Here is a 19878-nt window from a genome sequence, read left to right on the forward strand (position 1 = left end):
GCAGAGGCACGATGTGCTCCTGGCCTCAGATCTCTCAGAAAGATGGACATCTTCCAGCCAACAGGACCGGCCAGGCCCTGAGGACAGCAAGTGAGTCGTTGTCGGCAGGTCTCCTGAGAGCCGGCCCCACCTGCAAAGGGGTGTGCCCGAGGCCCGGTTAGGGGCACCTATTCAGACAATTCTGTGGCCAACAGGAGCAGGGGACATGGAATCCTCTTGGTATGGACACTATCATAGCATCACAGAATTTAAGGGCTGGAAGGGCCCAGGCCTTGTCACACTGTCAGGGAGACGGGAGGCCCCGAGGGGCATCCTACAGAGTGCAAGCCTCTGAAGGCACGGGGGTTGAGCATGGGCATGTTCAGCAAGCCTTTGATTGGCAGAAGTGGGCCTGCCTCCACGGCGTTTGCACCTACAGCTCTGCAGTGTTTCACCAGGAGCTCGCCCACCACCCTGGATCTAGAGCCAGTGGAGACCATGTGGAGCCAGCTGACTCTGCAGGCTCATGCCGCCTTTCCAGAACATCCGGGGGCTCGGGCTGGATGAGGTTTATCTGGTACTGGCGAAGGCGTGCTTGAACTGGGTGACTATTCAGAGAAATGGCTTTGGTGTGTCCACCACCCAGGGTATTAGCTTCCATTCTTGTCCTTGCCCTGACTTGTTTGGTTTGATTCTTTCCTCTCTTGCTGGTAGTCTGTCCACTTGAGAGGAAACCACAGGACTCCAGCTCCCGGCCCTGAGGGAGCCTCTCACCTGTCATCCACCTTGACTCCCTGGTAGCAGATACTGCCAGGGCTGGCGTGGCACCTGCCTACATCAGGTGGCCTGTTCAACTGAATTAAACCTCGGGCTCAGATTCCAGCTGGCTCTGAGCTTGGGTTTGGTGCCTCTCCTGCTCTGGCACTCCCCCCATGGCCTCGTTCCTCCTCCTGGTTCCCACCTTGAAGGCACAGCCAGATACCGAGGGCGAGTCAGGGGGTCACCCCATTCCTGCCACCTCCTTTTTGAGGGTGCTCAGTGCTGAGGGTGCCCTCTCAGTGCTGAAGAGCAAAACAGAGCAGGGCCCAGGGACCCGGGGCTCAGCTAGTCAGACTTTCAAAGGTCAACTAGGGTTTGCTGTCGTGCCAAAGCCGGGCTATTATTACACAAAGTAGGAAAATGTAAGGCAGTGGGTAGGGAGGGGAGAGAAGAAGACAGAAGGTTAGTGAATGTTCATTAAAAATAAATGTATGGCTCTAGGTCAGTTAGGACCAAGTCTTCCTCTGGTCCTGCCTGAGCCGCGCACAGAGCCCACACACCCCCTCCAGCTCAACTTTCCTGTGAGACCAGCTCCACTGATAACCTAGGATGTTCCGGATTCCAGCAGGAAGTCCACAGGCAGCCGTTCTACCACCAGCCCGGTGCTTCCCCTACAACCGGGCGTTCTGGTGAAGGGACGCTGGAGCGCTTTTCCAGAGGGCGGGGCAGCTGCTGGCAGGGCGTGGGCTCTGAAGCGGCACTTCCACCCCGCCCTTTCCCTTCGACGCGGGCACAGCCTTTTACTGCGTCCACGTGGGGAGCATCGAAGAGCCTGCCCTGAAATCTACCTGAAACAAAGTTTTGGCCTGGGTTCTGAGTTATTCGTGGAAAGTTCCAAAGAAAACATTACGAAAACGTGAGGTTTGGGCATCTATCTGCCCTGGAGGATGTTTGGAGACTGTTCCCCCCCCACACTACCACCCCCACGACCACTGAACGGACAGGGCGAATGTCTTCAGTGGCTGCTCTGTGCCAGGTGAGGATCCTGGTCTAACTTCCAGTACTGCCTAGAAGCCCTGATACAGATTAGGAAATTCAAGGCCAGAGAGACAGTTGACTTGTCTTAGGTCACAAGGGGAGAAAGCAGCAAGGTCAGGTCAAGGTCAAGGCTGCCCAAGTCAGCCCCTTCTTGCTCCTGCAGAGATGGGGAGGCTGCCCACTGGGCCTGTTTCACAATGACTTCAGAAGTCCCCCTCTTGAGACCTCACACCCAGAGTTTACCCTGGAATAACGGGTTCTGCTGACCTCCTGGAGAAGCTGAGGAATCAAAACACATGGAGGGCGCCGGGTCTGTGCACATGCACAGCTCCCATGGGGACAGCAGATCGAGCTGTTTCTCTCTCAGACGCGTCGCCCAGGCAGCTCCCTGACCTGTCCGCTGTGCTGGTCTGACAGCAGCAATATGTCCCAGGGGACTCATCAGCACTAAGTACGCAGGTCACTCCAAGGCCACTTAGGAGGACAGTGCAGAAGACAAAGCTGATGAGCTTTTGTGGCTGAAGATGGGAGAGAGAAAGGAATTAAGAGAAGAGAGTAAAGAAAAAAATTTTTTTCCTCAATTTGTCTGCTTGAAGGGTTTTCATCAGAGAAATGCCACCAGCCCAATCTGCACAGCAAAGAAGTGAAATGTTAAAATTAAATCTCTTCCCTGCCAGTGTTACACTAGGAGCACATGACTGGGTTCGAACCCAAGTGAAGGGACCCTGAGGAAGCGGCATAGGGACTGAGTCTAAACTTGGAGAACAGGGATCCAGCACCCCAAGTGCCCACCACTCCCTGTCCAGGGGGCAGGGCCCGGTGACCACACCAACTTCAGGGACTGGTCTTCCCAGTAACTGGGAGACTGATTCCATCTCATCCACTGGACCGTTGGTTTGTGACATGGACCCAACAGGGAGGCCAAGTGTGGATTGGAGATGCCCAGGAGTAAGTTTATGTTTTAGCCTGTGATTTAGTAAGATGCCTGTGGATAGCTGGTTTTTGGCGGGGACGAGATAGCAGCCCTGGGGGGGATGTACCCAAAGAAAGCCCCCTCTCTCTGCCTTCCCTGTCGGTCAATCATCTTCCTCCTCACAGGCACCTCCAGGAGTGCCGTGCAGGTGGAAACCACCTCTCCCACTTCGCAGACTGAGAACTGCACTGAGAAGGGGGCTGTTCTAACTGAGCTGGAGAGCTGGGGACACTGACAAGGGATGCACGCTGAGGGACTAACGGCCTGCCTGCTGCCACTGCCACCACGCAGGCCCTTGTGCCCTCTCTCCCGGGGCTCTGGCCTGAGTTCCCAGTGCAGTTGCAGGTGCAGACCACCTGGTGCCACAGGGAACTGTGATGAGCTGGGCTCTGGGACAGGAGCAATGGAAAGGGGACTTGGAGTCACATCTGAGCAGCAGTTCCCTTCTCTTCTGCAAAAGTGTCAGGAGCAATCCCTGCCCGGGAGTCCTGAATCCCATGCCTACCTCGGCCTCAAAGGTAACAAGGAGACTTCCACTTGTCTCCCTGGGGCCAGGGTGCACTCAGCTCTTCCTTCAGACATGAAGGTTCCTTCGGCAGAGCTGGAGCAGCTGGGGGCTGGCTGTGCTGAGCCTTCGCCACACTTGGCTTCTTATGATGTGGCATTTGTGATGAAGGAAGGATGCACAGGAACCAGTACAGAAACCCAACCCAAAAGTCTCTCAGGAAGGAGACTCCTAGGCAGGGGCCGGCAGTCACTGTGGAGACCAGACTCAGTGATGTGAGCCACCCATGAGAAACAGAAACTGTCCTGTGAAGTTGCTCTGGTGTGTCCCATGTAAGAGACTTCTGCTCATCATGTCCCCACATGGCTGGGGGAGGGTTCTGGAGGGGCTTTCAGAAACCCAAACAGGTTTGTTGGCCCCAACTCAGGACTGGAGAAAATGGTTATAAACTCTCATAGTCCTACTTAAAAGTATGTGGACACAGACACCCAGGGAAGGGTGGGTGCCTCTGGCTAGCCCTGACCCAGAGCCTCCACCCAGGGTCTCTGACCATGGGCTGGGGAAGCTGGGATTGGCCTGGGAGAGTGGTTGGGAATGGAGACCCTTGGACAGGGCCTCTCTGAACCCTTCCCCCCCAAAGAGAAACCCAGCCCCTCTGCTGGACACGGTCCCTGCGCACCCCCATGCAGAGGACCTGGGCTCACTGTGGACCCAGAATCACCTCCCCAAGAGTGCTGAGTGCGGGGCTCATTCTTCTCTCTTCAGAGGGCGTTTCACATCCTCAAGTTCTATCTCTGAAGGGCGTGGGGGCTGAGAGACTCAGCCTTTCCCCAAGTCTCAACTAAAACAAAAGCAAAGTGCAGCCTTGAATGGGGGTGCGTTCCCCTGCCCCCTTCTTTTAAAATAATCATTTTCTTCCTAAACAAAGTTCGTTTACCCTTTGGCTCCTTGTGTTCTCAGAAGCACAGAGCTCAAAGCTCTCTGTGCAACTGGAAGCTCGGCACCTCTTGGACTGGTAAATACGGCAGCTTTAAAACGCTTAGTGCGGAAGACAGACCAACTGTGGCGAGAGAGCACAAACACACCCCGCACAGTCGCACAGAGCAGGCTCCTCCTGAGACTACGGACTGCGGTTGCTGCCTGAGCTGGGGGGCGGCGGGTGCAGGCTGGGCGAGGGGGGAGCACAGCCTCGGAGCAGCCCCTCTGCCTCAGGTAGCTGTGCCCCAGAGCAGACGAGCCACCTCAGAGTCCACTCGGGGCCTGGTGTGGGTGTCTCTAAGCTCTGCCAACATGTCACTGGAAATGTCCTAGGATAAGAGGAGCACCTTTATTCTTCTCCTCTAATGGGGGCTCCTCTCCCTACCCCCACACTTTGCGAGCGGGTGAAATTCACCAGCGAGACAACTGGGACGTTTTGCAAAATAGAAAGGGATCACTACATAATTTGATATGCATATTTGAGGAAGTTTTCCTATGAAAAATAGATACTTTAAACACACCTTCAACCACACACACATACATTGTTTTTATGAGAGCCAATTAACAAATGCTAATTCATTCAGGCATATCTCCACTGAATTACTGTTTCATTTAATTGCAGGGGAATTTTCCATTACTAAACTCTCCCTTGCTGATTTTTTTTGCATTATTTATATATTTTTCAGTTTCACTAATAGTGAGGTTGGTATGTGATATTATCTGCTGTTTGTGCGTCTTAAATTTCTTTTTCATCTAAAATGTTTCCTCATTCTTGCAGCTCCACGTAGTCTGGTAGAAACGTCATTAAAAGCAGACAAGATTTTACTCATAAATGATTGAAAAGGGCACTGGCTGAATTAACCCGACAGGAGGGCACCTTGTCTGACGATGCTGCTCTCGGTTCAGGCGTGCGCGTGAGCACGAGGGTGTCTCCACTCTGGGCTAGTGTGGCAATATCTTCCTATGTCAGTGAGTCACAAGTCTGTCTGTGATAAGATTGTGGGTGCACAGCCAGGAACGAAGCCCACAGGGGCTTTAATAATAAACACGCAATCTCTTTATAAGTCCTGAGAGCGCAGTGCATAGCTCCAACTCCCTTTTCATGGACACAAATCAGGACTTTGACTTCTAGACATCAGAGATCCAGACCAACTAGCTCCCAAAGGTTGTGCCTTCCTTTATTCCTAGAAAAATGAGGGGTTCCGGTGGTGGTTAGGGGTTGCTTAGGGGAGCTGGTGGGAATCATGTTCAAAAGGATGTGTTCTGAAGTAAAACTTCAACTTTCTTACACTGAATGACCAAGGTTCCATGCACCTGGACACCATCATTTCTGAAATACCTTTGCTCATTTTTATTCTCCAGCCACCCTTTCCCCTGCCCCCACACTACCTACTTTCAGCTTTTCTGTCTGTCTTTCTTTCTTTCTGTTAATTCTTTCCCTTCTTTCTCTTCCACAGAAACAAATTCTGGAGGATGTGAATGATTAAACTGTTTACTCTGAGGTTTAAGTATGAAAAGACATGTCACTGTAAGTAAAGTTNTACACTGAATGACTAAGGTTCCATGCACCTGGCCACCATCATTTCTGAAATACGTTTGCTCATTTTTATTCTCCAGCCACCCTTTCCCCTGCCCCCACACTACCTACTTTCAGCTTTTCTGTCTGTCTTTCTTTCTTTCTGTTAATTCTTTCCCTTCTTTCTCTTCCACAGAAACAAATTCTGGAGGATGTGAATGATTAAACTGTTTACTCTGAGGTTTAAGTATGAAAAGACATGTCACTGTAAGTAAAGTTTCACCTTTATACTCAACTCTATCAATAATTACAGAACAAGGGTGACTATTAGTAAATCTTTCTTACGATTAGCTCTTACAAAAATAGTGCCATCTATTCTAAGTATATTGAGTTCTATTGATTTTACTTGACACAAAAATTAATTACAAAGCTGAGTAACCTCCAAAATAAAGTCAGCATATAAAGGGATTATGAATGCTACGCGTCCATGGGAAACATAAACCCATAAAACACGTTCCCATTAAAATTGGAGATTTGAGGCTCTAAATGCAAAGTTTTCACATACTATTGTAATAGTAGATGCTCTCCTTTGAACAAAAAATCTATTAATAATTAGAATTCTATAAGACTGATTTTTGTGCTGTGTTCCCTCACTGCCTTTGTCTCCTTCAGCAGAATTAGAAGAGTCCTTTTGGGTATAGGTTGATAAAATTAATTAACTTTCCTTCCACTCCAAAAAAAGTCCCAAATAAATGCTTCCAATAGACATCAAAAAGTGTCAATTAGAAATAATTACTTCTTATCAATCAGTGGGGCAATTAAAGTGACAAAGCTTGAAAAGATACTTATCTGAGAACTAATTCACGAGGTAGCTAAATTATCTCCTAATTAACTTGCACTGAGGAGGGTGGGAGGAAGGAGCATCTAGAAACAAAGATGAATTGAGGAGCCTCGGTGCCCTTTTATGCCCTTTCAGACCATGTCCATCCCAGGAAGACCTTATTTTCAACCCAAGCGAGAAACCTGCGAAGAAAACAGGCGCTCCCCAAACGCCTCTGGCCCCTGTCCGCCTTTCCCAACCCGGAGGAGAGCACAGGGCTCCGCGTCTCGGGTCTGGGAAGCTAGAGGAGGCCCCTCCGCGGTCCGCGGTCTCGTTTTTCCACTTGCACAATTGATTTTCAGGAGCTGGCGACAGGGCTGAGGCAGGTTGTTCCACATAACTTCTAATGACAACCCGCTTGCTTCATTAAACTCTCTTCCACACTGACACACTATTGTTCACGTTAACATTGGTGTGACGTTTCTCACTTCCCATACCTCTCTGAATATTTAAAAAACGTTTTTACTTTAGAGGATCTTTGGTCCCCGATGCTACAAAATTCCCAGTGGTTTTACGGAATGTTCAGCCCATAGCTAACCAGCGCACCCCAGAACATCTCGCTCTTCGCATCCCTTCAGAATAAAGCTGCAGAAAACATGCACACGGGGCAAGGTCAGCGGACAGGGAGCCGAGGACGCGCGGGCGGCGGAGCTCCGAGGCGCTCGGGACTCTCGGGGAAGAGCGGCCTGGTCTTCGGAAGCGGCGCGCCCGCCCTGCTCCCGGGAGCGGCCCCGCAGCCTTCGCCCGGTCCTTCCCCAGAGGGAACGTAGATGGGGGGTCTCCAGGCGAAGGCCTTTAGGAGTGGGAGTGCGGGGGGAGAGAAGCCGCTAGCACCCGAGCGAGAAAAGCGCCTACAAAACAGGAGCAGCGAGTTTGTGAATTGAGCTCTACACACAGGGCAACGGCGTCAAGTAAACCGACGGAAAGACGGGGTCCGCCACCGGGTTAGCCCACACGGGGCCCAGAAATCAAGCAGGGGCGGCCTCGAACCCTTTGGACCTCATTTTAGGCAACTCCCTTTTATTTTGTTAGCATTGCGTTAAACTAAAGGAGAGAGTCTCATCCTCCTTCCCGCTCAGCTTTACTTCTTTGTTCGAAGGAGGGGAGCCCCCCTGGCTCCCCTAGACCGAAAAAGGCCCTCCGGCCGCCGGGCGCGTCGCTCCCTCCCCAAACCAAGGGCCATTTGCTTCTGAGCTCTCGAAATCCTCGCAACACCTGGGCCTGTTGCTGATTTAAAATAAAAATAAATTGTGCCCTTTTTCTTTCTATCTTTTATTCCCATTTGTTCTAATGAGTGCTTGTAGAATGAAAATAAGTAGCGAAACCAAAATCAAGCCCGCCCAAGGAACTGAGAGTTTCTCTTATGCCTCAAAGGATCTGGTCCAGCGCGGTAAATTTGGGATCCGAGAGCACTCTCCACTAACACCTCCAGAAAGGTCAGGGGGAAGTCGGGGCGACGGCGTGGACGCGCTGGACCGGCCTGGCGTGTGGTCCCGCACCCGGCGAGCGCTCGGCCTCCAAGACCGCCCTGCTCCCGAGGCGGGGCGACGCCCGGTATTGTACCCGATTTGGCTGAAGACTAAGGGGCGAAAACACAGTTCTGGCCCCAGAAAGTGGTCCATGAGCGCGCGTGGCGCCCGGGCTCGGCTGGGCAAGGGGTGCTGGGCAGCCCCGCTCGGCCCCCGAGCTCCGGGAAGGGCCGCGAGGTCTCCGACCCGCGCCCGCGGAGGGACGGCGGGGAGAGGTTACTGTGGACTCGGTCTCCGCCACGCAACAAGCCCGAACGAGGAACAGTCCGGCGCCCCGTTGGCTCCCCGCGCCCCACACCGTGGAGCCTGGGCCCGGAGATCCGAGGCTGCACGCGAAGCTGGGCCGTTGCGCTCTGGCTAAATAGAGATCTCAGCCGCGCGCTGCGCGGATCCGACCCTCCTTATTATAACAAATGTCCCGTTTGCCGAGCGGACTTCATATTCGCCAAGAATTCATCTGAAATATTGATTTCCTCTCACTTCGCTGGCCCAAATCGATAGCGCTGCGCCCTGGCCCCATAAATCGCTTTCCCCGCGGCCGACCCGGCTCCATTCATCACCGAGGCCGGGCCGCGCCTCTGCCCACTGTCCGCACTTGATGCGCGCCGAGTGGCTGTGCCCAGCGCCTCCATTAGCCTGACCCTAGAGCTCCTTCCGGACGAAGTCCCGCGCCTGGAACCCCGCCCCGGCCTGGGCCAGGAGAAGGAGAGGGCAGGTGCCTTGGTCTGGGACTCCGAGCGCCTTTGAAAGCCCTGGGCCCAGGCGCCGGTGAGGAAGGGGTTGGGCACCGCGGGCAGCTCAGTCCTTGCAGGCCGAAATCCCCGCGCAGCTCCCCGCCTGGCCCGCGCTCGACCAGGAGGAGCCCGAACCCCCAGCTCACTCATGGTTCTCCCGCCCCACCACCGGCTACTTTCCCGTTGGGTTTAGAGGTGCGCGGGGCCCACAGTCCGGCCAGGGGATCTAGGAGAGCTGCGCGCATCCGGACAAGGGCGTAGTGGTCGAGGCAAGGGAACTGCAAGTCCAGCAGGTCCCGGCCCACACTCACGGCAGGTCCCGGCCCACACTCATGCCAGCCAGGGGTGGGCGCGAGGGACAACTCTCTGACCCCACGAAGAGCTCCTCTCCGTGTGCTCCGTGTGGTCCGCAGAAACCAAGGCCTGCGGAGGCAGCTCCGCCAGACCCAGGGAAGCTCAGGGCGGAGAGCCGCGCGGCGGTCGCAGCTGGGAGACAGGCCCGAGGCGCCCCAGCTGCGTCCCCACGCAGGAGGGACCCGCGAGCCCGGCGCGCACGCCCCCAGCCCTGCCGACCCGAGCGCACGCACAGACGCACAGCGGCGCGGGTCTCGGGGTCCGGCCACGCGCGTCCTTACCGGATCTGATGGAGTTGTGAGGCATCGCGGAGGATCGCTCGCGGCCCGCGGCGGGCTCAGGGAGTCCTCACGCAGGTCCCTGCCGCATCCGCCGCACCGCTGCCCTGCAGACCCAGGGAAAGGGGCATGAGAGCATGTCTGCTGCCTTAGACCTCCGCCCAGGCCCTGTCCCCCTGGCCTTCCTAGCGTGGCCAGAGTAGAAGGGTTTAGGAGAAGAGTGGGCAACCTCAGCCTGGCCTAGCACATACTTGGGGGTCTGCCACCAAAGTCCCAACTCCAGCCCCGGTGCCCTCTTCCTCTGCCGCCCCAGCCTCACCCAGTTTAACTTGGGAGGGAAAAGGCTTCTTGGGACCCCTTCTTTCTCGAACCAACCCTCTCCCGTAGTCAGCTTTCAGCCAGCCCTCCGCAGCATACCTGGCCGGCAGCCTCGGGCCCTCAGTGCCTGGGTCCGCCGCGAGGGTGCCCTGGGCCCACGTTTCTCCTCGGTCCCAAGTTTGTTCCCATCCGCCAGGCATCGCCACCGGTTTTATCCCGCCAGGGCCCTGAGACAAGGGTCTGGAGAGGCTCGCGGCCCGCCGATTGGCTGGCTGGGTGCAGGGGGGTGCGGGAAGGGGAGGATTTTGCAAGGGGGACATGGCTGAGTGGACTCAGGAGTTAGAAACATTCTCTGGAGCTTCTGTTTCCAGCGGAGAGGAGAGGGAGGCAGCCGAGTCCTAACTCAACAGGCCTGGGGGTATTCAAGGATTGGGAGATGGAGACCTCAGGGCCTGGCACGAGGGTCTCTGTGCCCTCCCAGCGACGTGAGAGGCGCAGCTGCTTTATAAACACCCCGTCCTCTTCTCCTCACAGGCAAGCGGCCTTTTCTCTCACAGGAGGGAACTTTGGTTTCTAAGTCTGCTTCTTAAGGCAGAAGCTGCTCACCTGCTCACCAGCTCACCACTGGTGTGGACTTCTTCCAGGGCAGGACCCTGAGGAGCCGTTCCCTCCTCACCACCAGGCCGGGCCCACACACTCACACTGCTAGGTTAATGACAATGGTCGCACAGCCGTCTCACAAGTACCCCTCTCTGCCAACACACACACAGCACCAGCCTTCTCAGCCCTCTTTCTTGCTCCTTGAGGATTTTGAACTTGGGAGAAGTGTTCGGAGGACTGGCAGTGAGGGTCTAGATTCCACCTCGGTGTGGAAGGGTGCTAGAAAGGGACAGGACCGGCGGAGCTCTGGCCTCCTCTGCAGGAGCCAGCAGCCTTGGGGAGGCGAGGACCTGGGTGTGGGTAGGAAGGGTCTCTCGTGTGGGGCTGAGGATCGCTCAGTGGAGGCGATCTTTCAGGGAGAGAAGTGGGGCACAGGCAACACTGTAGAGGCAGGCAAGGCTGGATGCCCCCTCGCTCTCAGGCCAGGCTCCTGGGCTCAGGGTCATAGCTGAGAGGACAGCCGTGCTCCCTGGCCCCAGGGGCTGTGCTGCCTGGAGAGGCCGCTCTGAATCAGGGGGGGCAGAGGCGCTGGAGTGAGAGGGAGGCGAAGGGGCCTTGAAGACAGTTTGTTCAGTCTCTGTGTGTGTGTGTGTGTGTGTGAAGTCACACAATTTTTCTTAATTAAAAAAACTTTATATCTCTCAGACTAATCCACTTGCTCCTCCCACTCAAACTTTCTCATTTCTCAATTTAGCAGAAATTAATCATTTTGTGAAAAAAAGAATACATATGACCCTAAATGTATCCTTCACATTTGTGCATGTCTCTGAACAAAGCAGTAGGTGCTCATTGTTTTAAAAGTCTCTCTGACGTTGTCATTTGCGGTGGCTCCGTATTTCCAGGTGTGCAGAGACTGCTCTCTGGTCGGACCACAGGGAGCAGCTCGAGGGACGCTGAGACGGAAGTGGGCCTTGCACGGCATCGGTCCCACCACCTGCTTCTGTAGGGCAGCGTGGAGCGTGGATTGTTCTGCAAACCTCAGAGGGGTCTCCCATTGAGGGACTGAGAGGTACCAGCTGTGCTGGAACTCAGGCCTCTGTCTTGCTCATGCTCTTCTCCCCTGAACAAAACAAGCCTCCTCCTTCCCCACCCCACCCCCCCATTTTTGGCAAAGGTTCTCAAAGGACAAAAAAACCAGCAAGTCATCAAAACGTTCTGTTCCCATCCCATTTGTAAGCTCATCTTTAAAAAGTCATTTTAATATGAAAACTTCAGTGTACAAAAGCTACCTGCACACACCTTGAGAGCAGCCCTTCCCCAGACTGCAGGTGACAGGGGGCAGCTGAGCAGAGAAGTCCTTCTGGAGCCACAGGCAGGAGGGACTCAGGGACCCCACTGCCCTGCTCTGGCCCTGCTCCCTGGGCTCAGCGGGGAACAGGCCTGGGGGCTTTGCCTATCCTAGTTCTCTTCCACGAAGGCCAAGAAGGTGCTGGTTATTAACAGCACCCCACCTGCTTTGGGCCAGCCTCCTTGTCTGCAAAATGACGAGGTTGAGATTTTATATATATATAAAACTATATATAGAGAGGGTGTGTGTGTATCCCTTTTATCATGTTCCCCCCCCCAAAACTTAAAAAAAGAACCATGATTCTTAGTTAAGAATGAAAATTTCAAGCTTTCCTTTGACGTTACTTAAAATTTTGAGGTAAATTTAGCGTCCTGAGTAGGAGACTCTCGGGTTGATGGGAAAGTCAGAACACGCTTCTTAGAATCAACGCCTTCCCGGGCCCTTTGCAGACTCGATACTTGTAAGCCTCTGCTGCCGAGACTGTTGACCAGCAACCTGTGGTTAAAGTCAAGTTACAATTTTTTAACCCAGTGTTTTTTCCCAGAAAATTGATTTAGTTGTCAATATGAAAATAAATAGAGAAGAGAAAGTAACTCTGGCTTGCCCTTAAAATTTTGACAGATCTGGCCACAGATCTGAGTGTTTCTGTGTGGAAATGAATATTCTTTCCAGGTTAACATTCAAAGAGTTTAATATCCATCCCAGGCAACAAATGGCCTAAGTCCAGTGGTTTTCTAATTTTAGGTTGATCTGCTGAGCCTTCTAAAGATGGTCTTTTTTCTGAGGCTCAGCTGAAATCCACGGAGCTGGTGGGAGGGGTCGTCAGGGGCAAGGCAGAGGGCGATTGTTCCCTGGATGTGGGAGTTGGGTGCCAACACAGACCGTCCCAGGCAGACCAGGATGAGCCGGTCATCTAGCTGATGGAGCTGGGAAGCAGGTGGTGGGGCGTCTTTTTCAAGCAGCTCGAAGTTTACACTGACTACGGGGCGGCGTTCAACAGTGCATCTGGAATCCTGCCTCCTGGCTTCGGCTGCCTGGCCCCCGAACTCCAGCGTGGACCATGGGCCTCTCCCCCTTGGCCCAGGTTCCCGGGGAAAGGCCAGCCTTGGGGGAAGGTTTCTGCCCCCAAGAACCCTTCTGGGTCACCCGCCTGCCCCGCACCACAGGTGAGCACCTCCTGGGACTCCAGTGCACTCTCTGGGCAGGAGATGGCCACTCCTGCTTTGAGCTGGGAGGTGAGTGGTTGGGCCCTGGCTCCCTGGGATGGGCTCTTGCCTTCCTCGGAGCCCCCATTCCCTCTTCTTTAGGATGTGGGTGCAGGTAGGAGTGGCGAGGACAGGCCTGTCCTAGCTTTGCTGTGAGGTGAAAGGAATTATGGATGCGAAAGCGGTTTGGAAGCTGCGGCTCTGCACAAAGTTAATTATTATGAGACAACAAAGGCAGGGCAGCACTTCCAAAAGGGCAGAGTTAAAACTGCTCTCGAATTTTGCAGTAGAAGTCGGTTCCTTTAATCCTTTCCCCAAAGCACTGTGAGTTTTTCAAAGAGCCGACTGAGCCCTAGGTGATGGACAGGTGATTTCCTGTTGGCGGGAAAGGGCCAGTGAGTGGGAGTAGGTGCAGGGTGGGTGTGGGGGCTGCATGGGGGCAGGGGTGTCTGTGAGGGGACCCAGAAAGAGGGAGCACAGCCGAAGGCAGAAGGGGCACCACAGGGCAGAGCCTTCAGGCGGCAGGGGTTTGCAGAGGGCAGAAGGGCTCAGGGCACCCTCTCCCCTCTGACCTGCCCAGTTGTGCCACAGCCACACGAGATTTCCACCAGGTCCCCACACCTCAGGAAACATCCACAGCCTGCCCCCAGGCCTCCTGCTGGTGATGCCAGAGAATCAATCATTAATTATCCTGTGCTCCTCCCCTCCTCCCCTCAGGCATTCAAAACCCAGAAATAGAAATACAGGTCCTGGCAGGTGAAAGGAAAGGGCCTCTGGTTGTGGGGAGCACTTTGGAAAAAGCCACTGGTGGCATTTGTCCAGTTGGTGTCGGGCTGGAGAGGTGTCCTGGGCCTGCCTGTCTTGAGCTCCTTGCCCACCTTTGGTGCCTTGGTGGCCGCCACCTGGGCTGCAAGGTGGAGACTGCTGCTCCCAGGCTTGTGCAGGAGAGACCCTCACTGGGGAGCAGGGAGGAAGGTGACCGGAGAGGAAAGGGGTCATGTAGAGAGGAGATAACAAAGGTCAGTAATAGTTTCTTTTTCTTAAGTTACAGATAATGAGCTAGGTCCTTTTTCGACCTGTTTTGCAGATGGGAAAACAGAGCCCCAGGAAAATAAGGACAATGTCCAAGGTTCTTAGCTGGTGGGTAGTTGACTCAAAGTCCTAATGAGCACTGGTGACCCAGGCCTTAAGCTTTGGGCATTCTGTTCTCCCAGCCTAATCTCTCCCTTCCCAGTGCCTATGCCCCTCCCTACAGGAAGAAGGTTCTGGAACCCAGGGAGTGGCCAGGGTGAGGTCAGACCCTGGTGGCTAGAGCACTGCCCAGCACCAGGAGAGTGGAACAGCTCACTCTGCAGGAACGCCTCCCCGCAGCCCAGCCCTGCCTCCAGCCCCCAGGGGCAGGACTCGGGGACTCTCCCAGCCAACTCTGGCCACCTGAGTGGGCTGCCTTCCCGACAGCTGTTCTTGGGGAGGCGCCAAGGAAAAACCCAGGCACAGGGCTCTTCGCCAGACTCAGGGCTGGCTTTGTTCTCCGAGGCCTTGGAATGCCAGAGGTCCCTGCTCTTGGCACGAACCCCAGAATAGAGCCTGCCCTCCCCTGACCCTGGGCAGTGTGCAGGGGCCTGAGGAAGGGACTGGGATCCTGGTGGCTGGGGAGTGGGATTGGCTGCCTGTCCCCAAGGAAGGCTTCACATCTGAGCATGGTGATCCTGGGCCTAGGCTGCCTCCCAGTCAGACGTCTTGCCTCCTGCTGCAGACAAACAGCCCCACCCCCCTGCACCTGCAGGAGCAGCCCTGAGGATTTAGGGCCTTGCGCCCATGTTTTGTCTCTGGGCCCCATACGCAGCCATAGGGCCACCCTTGGGGCCACAGGGCCCACATCTGGGGATAGTAGGCACGCCTTCGTCCTGAGGGAAAGCTGCGTACTGCGCTCACTTCCTTCTGATAACAGCAGCCATCTCTACTACTATTACTAAGTATTATTAAACACGAGGTACGTCGAGTGCCTCAAGTATAACCCCACTTATTTTCCACGACACCCAGTGAGGCTGAATTTGAGGCAAGCGGCCCGTAGAGGTTGCTCTGGGCCAGTCTGGCGCCAGCAGAGTTGGGATTGAACCCAGGCTCAGCTGGACCCCGAGCCAGAGCATTCTCTCTACACCCAGAGGGTGTTTCCAGGGCCCAGACGTAGTAATAGCTCCAGGAAAGCCACTGGAGAGGGAGAGAACCGAACCTGTGGGTTCCATGGACGACCAGAGCACAGAGCCACTCCCCACTCTGGCTGTGCACCCCGCCCGGCCTCCTCAGAGCACCCCAGACTCCTCAGAGCCCCCCAGACTCCTCAGAGCGCCCCAGACTCCTCAGAGCGCCCCAGACTGTGTGCGGGGCCCGCACCTGCTTTCTGCCTGGACACCTCGCCTCCCAGAGAGTGTCCCCAGAGCTCCACAGAGCAGGGTCACAACATGGCATCCTTCCTGGGAGGGCGGGTGGGCTCAGCAGCCTGGAGGGCGACGTGGGACCTAACTGCCACTTTCTGATTCATTGAGAAGCCACAGTCTTCCCCAGTTTTCTTTCTGTTTTCATTTATTTCTTTTTAGCTTATACACATAATGTATCATGAGTAATTCACACAGTGGTGATAAATGTCTTCCTCCTTCAGCCCTAGCCTGAGGTAACCCTGTTATTATTCGGCATTCGCCCTTGCAGACCTTTCCTGTCCCGTCCCCTGTCCATTCCTGTGGGGACGGGGCCTCTGTTTTGGGGCGTGCCTGTGGCGCACACGGGAGCAGTGGCACGCCAGCCCTGCTCTGCTGCGAGGTGCGCTCACTCCCTTAGCGATGCCCTGAGCGTCTTCCTGCGTCAGGACAGGGGTCCACCTGCTCTTCCAGCTTCCACATCAGAGTTCCACACGTGGGGGCAGGACGTTTCCGAAGCTCCCCCTTTTCCGTGCACATGTCCCTTCTGGCTTTTTCTTGTAAAAGTTGTTCTGCAGTGAACTCATTGTGCACATGTGTGAGTGCTTTCCTGGGGAAGTCGGAAATGAGAAACGGAATGGGAAGCACGGGGTGGGCGCCTTTGAATAGCAGAAATGGACTCCCTCAAGCCTAGTCTGCCTTCTTGTTTTATTGCTCTCGAATACACCTTTGAAGATGGAAGGTGAGCAGGTAAGAAGTGGGAGCTGGTGAGGTTCCCCAGTCCTGCAGGCCATGACGCTGGTGCACAGAAGTTCGGGCAGCCATCTTGGTGAGGGAATGCCCTTCACCCTGAGACCATCCTTGACTACCCAGAGCTAACCAAGGAGCAGACAGTGTGACCTCAGCCCTGATCACCCAAGGCGACCTTCGCAGGTCAAATCGGGTGACCGAGTCCAGCATTATACTATCTCCTTCAGGGTACAAGAGAGAGCTGGACCCCCATGCTTGGGACTCAGTCTCTGTTCCAGAACCTGAGAAGCTTTGAGCTCAAAGTCAGAGAGACCTGGCTCTGAGCTGTGTGACCTCAGGAAAGCCACTCACCCACTCTGATCCTCAGGTTCCTCGGTTTTAAAAAAGTCGTGTTATTCACACCTATCAGCAGGGTGGTATGGAAGGGATTTGTAAACTGTTAGGAAACGGAGAAACATGAGGGATGATGAATTTGGACAATTATGACTATGCCATGTGCCAGGGTCTCCTCACTGGGGCAGTCCTTCTCTCCTCTCCCCTTCCCCCTCACTCCCTCACCTTCCCGCCCTTCTTTTCTGTGTGTGTCACTGTACAAACATTTGCTGAACATCTACTAAGTGCTGGGCATTCTGCTAGGACCTGGGGACACAGTGGTGACCAAAATAGTCATGTCATCCTGAAACAGACAAGCCTTTGCAGGGGTGTGTGTGACATGCTGTGATGGGCTGCAGTGGCCAGCAGGAGGTGTGTCCCTGACCTCACAGATCAGGGCACCTCACAGTCGTGGCTGTTGAGATGGGACCTCAAAGCAGAGGCCAGAAGGAAAAGGTGGAACCAACCAGGTGGACAGAGGGCTGGGAGGAGGTGAATACAGAATACTCTGGTATGGGGGGAAAGACTGCACGTGACGGTCCGGCAGCCAGGGGGCACCAAGCACATTTAGGGAACGGAGTTCACGGTAGTGCAGTTACAGGCTGTGTGTGTGGAGGGGGGTATGGTGGGGGCGGAGAGTTGGGGCTGGGAGAGTGTGCAGGGTTATATCCCAGTGTTCTTGTAGGCACGTTGAGGAATCTGGACTTTACCCTAAAAAGCGAAGGGGAGTGTGTAAAAGGATTTTATTAGGAGGAAGGAATGACCAGACTTATGCTTTAGAAAGTTTTCCTGGCTACAGTGTGGAGAATGGGTTGCAACGGGGAGGCTGTGTTCCCATAATTCCCTCAGGGGGTGGGAGAAGCAATGGTGGCCATGGGGTGGTGGGAAGGTGGTCAGAGCCAGCCATGCACTGCCAGCGTCATCATCAGTCTGGTATTGAAAGGACGCAGTGCTGTGTAAACCAGATCCAGTTTAAGCGCTGGCCCTGCTCTGCCCTCTGGAGGGCTCAGAGCTTGGGCCCCCCCAAGTGGCAGCCAAAGCAGGCAGGTCTGGCTCTTCTCCCGTAGCCCAGGAGAAGTTCCTGTCTGATTGTGTCAGACCAGACAATGGGAGGGAGGTGCCCGTCCAGGACCCAGAGGGCACAGCTGGGCCGTGCGGACAGGGTGGGGAGGAGGCGGGGCCTAAACTTGCCCACAGTGGAGGCGGGGCCTAAACTTGTCCACCGCTGCAGCCCTGAGGCTGAGCAGCAGAGAAAGGCTGACCAGAAGGAAGAGGGGGCAGGAAGTCACCCAAGACATACCTGCCTCTGTAGAGGGCAGTTGAAAAGTCTTGGCTGAGAGTCAGCAAGGTGGGGTCCCAGGCTCAGGACCGTGAGGAGGTCACGCACCGCACCTGGGTCTTGGAGTCCCTGCCTCTGTCCAGGTGGGACCAGAGAAGGCAGACAGCACCCTGGCCCTCCGGTCACAGCACAGCAAAAATCATCTCCACACTGTGTTTTCTCATTTACCACACAAAGTGCTGAAGGACAGCTTCCTTCTTAATCCTTGTGGATTGGCTCCTGTGCACTCCTGGTTGTGAAAGCACTTTGAAACCCCATAGGTTGAAACAATACTGTAGACTGATATACCTCTTCACGGTGAATAAATGCTGTCCTGTCCATTATCTCATTTCATGCATTTGTCAGAGCCTATGCATATTCCCACACATTGCTATTGTGTCTTCTATATAATAATGCAGAATAGTGCGTATAATACAATGCATCATTCTATGTGTTAGAGCAGGCACAAAACTCTAAGATAGTCCAATTCACTCTCAGACTGCCTAGAGCACTGAGTTTCTGCTTCAACCACCAGCTACCAGAATCCAACAAGGGGCACACACAGCTGAGACTTTGGCCCAGTGTGTGCCCAGTGCTGGGAGGCATGCATGCTGGGAGCATGGAGATTTCTCACATTGCCTCCCAAGTCCTGCTCCATCACCCATGCCGCTCTCTTCTCTTGTGCCTTCCCCTCTCCCTCCTCTTCCCTCTTTGTTCTGCCCCAGCCACACTGGCCTCTGCTGTCCTCACATGCACCAGGCTTGTTCCTGTTCTGGGCCCTTATGCTGCTGCTCCTTCCCCATTAGCTTGGTGCTCGCCCCCCACCTCCAAGTGTTGGCTCAACTCACCTTTTCAGAGAACCTCCAGCCACACTGCTGCAGCCCTGTCTCCTGTTACTCAGCTTATTTCTCTCCACCATCGGACATGTCATACGAGTCACTTACTTGTTTACCACCTGTCTCCCCGCATGCAAGTAGAGGGGTCACTGCTGTGTCCTCTGTGCCTAGCGCCATGCCTGGCACACTGGAGGTGCTCAGGAAACTCTTCTGGGGCCTGACAGATGTCTGTTGGAAAGAATGTGAGTGGCAGGGACAACTCGATGACCTCACTGTGACAGCATGCATCCCAGCACTGGGCACACACTGGGCCAAAGTCTCAGCTGTGTGTGCCTCTTGTTGGATTCTGGTAGCTGGTGGTTGAAGCAGAAACTCAGTAGCCTTCACATTTACCTGGGGACAGTGTCTGCATGTCTCTTCTTTGTTCTGGGCAGCCCAGGAGCCTCTGACAGGATCTGGGGGGGAAGGCGGGCTCACGTCCTGACCAGGGTCAGGAAGACGTACAGAGGGAGTGGCTGCCCGGGTCCCAGGGCAGCGGGAGACAGCCAGACCTCCCCTCTCCTTTTTGGCACTCAGTCTTGCCATCGAAGGCCCCAGAACTCTGGGCAAAGGTCACAGCGCCTGCTGCCGGGGGTCATGTGACCACCTGAGCACTGCTGAGTTGGACAAGCCGCACAATCAGGTCATTGTGCTCAACACGCAGGTTCCCTGGCCAAGCCACGCCCCAGTCCATCACTGCCAGACCTTTTTGGAACCCTGACTGACTGGGGCCCCATACTGGGGAGGGTGCTGTGCAGTGGCCCCGGGGAGGAGGGGCCTGCTCTGAGACCCTGGGACAGGCAGGGCGGAGACGGAGAGGCGGTGAGCCTTTCTCAGCATCAGGCCCATGAAGGGGGCAGACACTGAGGAGAGCACGGCTGTTGGACTGTTGGCGACACCAGGACGCTAATCACTGTCCTCCAAACCTGCTGTGGGCGGTGAAGGCTGTGGGTCTCTGACTCTGATTCTTATATCCAAGGCCCTCCTCCTGGCACGGCCAGGTCCAGGCACTCAGTGTGAACTCCTGGAGGGGGATCTTCCTTCACGGAGCCGGTCCACCACAGGCCATGAGGCACGGATGTGGCCACTGAACTTTGGGTGGCCCTTCTGGTCTCAGAGGGCACGGGGAGGGGCAGAGGTCTCAGAGGGGCAGAG

The 19878-nt window shown here is 55.0% G+C and overlaps 1 protein-coding gene and 1 long non-coding RNA gene across 7 annotated transcripts in view; both read right to left on the minus strand.

Moving 5' to 3' along the window:
* Window positions 1-10017, minus strand: part of PAX8 (paired box 8) — a 53147-nt gene extending 43130 nt beyond the window's left edge. For 4 of the 6 annotated variants that reach the window (XM_037038838.1, XM_037038808.1, XM_037038831.1 and 1 more), the window contains exons 1-2: window positions 9941-10016; window positions 9527-9630 (exon numbers count right to left, since the gene is read on the minus strand). In XM_037038838.1, coding sequence (XP_036894733.1) covers window positions 9527-9551 — 25 coding nt within the window. In that variant the 5' untranslated portion in view covers window positions 9552-9630; window positions 9941-10016. Of the gene's footprint in view, window positions 1-9526; window positions 9631-9940 lie in introns of all 6 variants that reach the window. The other 2 variants (XM_037038824.1, XM_037038815.1) reach the window with 1 other exon arrangement.
* Window positions 10018-17139: 7122 nt separating this feature from the next.
* Window positions 17140-19248, minus strand: LOC118982714 (uncharacterized). The gene is made up of 4 exons (XR_005065588.1): window positions 19078-19248; window positions 18793-18912; window positions 17831-18098; window positions 17140-17241 (listed from the first exon to the last, which is right to left on the minus strand). It is a non-coding gene; the product is annotated as an uncharacterized LOC118982714 (long non-coding RNA).
* Window positions 19249-19878: the final 630 nt, after the last annotated feature.

This window comes from Sturnira hondurensis, unplaced genomic scaffold (assembly GCF_014824575.4).
Source record: "Sturnira hondurensis isolate 20B ecotype Veracruz unplaced genomic scaffold, ASM1482457v3 Scaffold0002039, whole genome shotgun sequence".
NCBI classification, from domain to species: Eukaryota; Metazoa; Chordata; class Mammalia; order Chiroptera; family Phyllostomidae; genus Sturnira; species Sturnira hondurensis.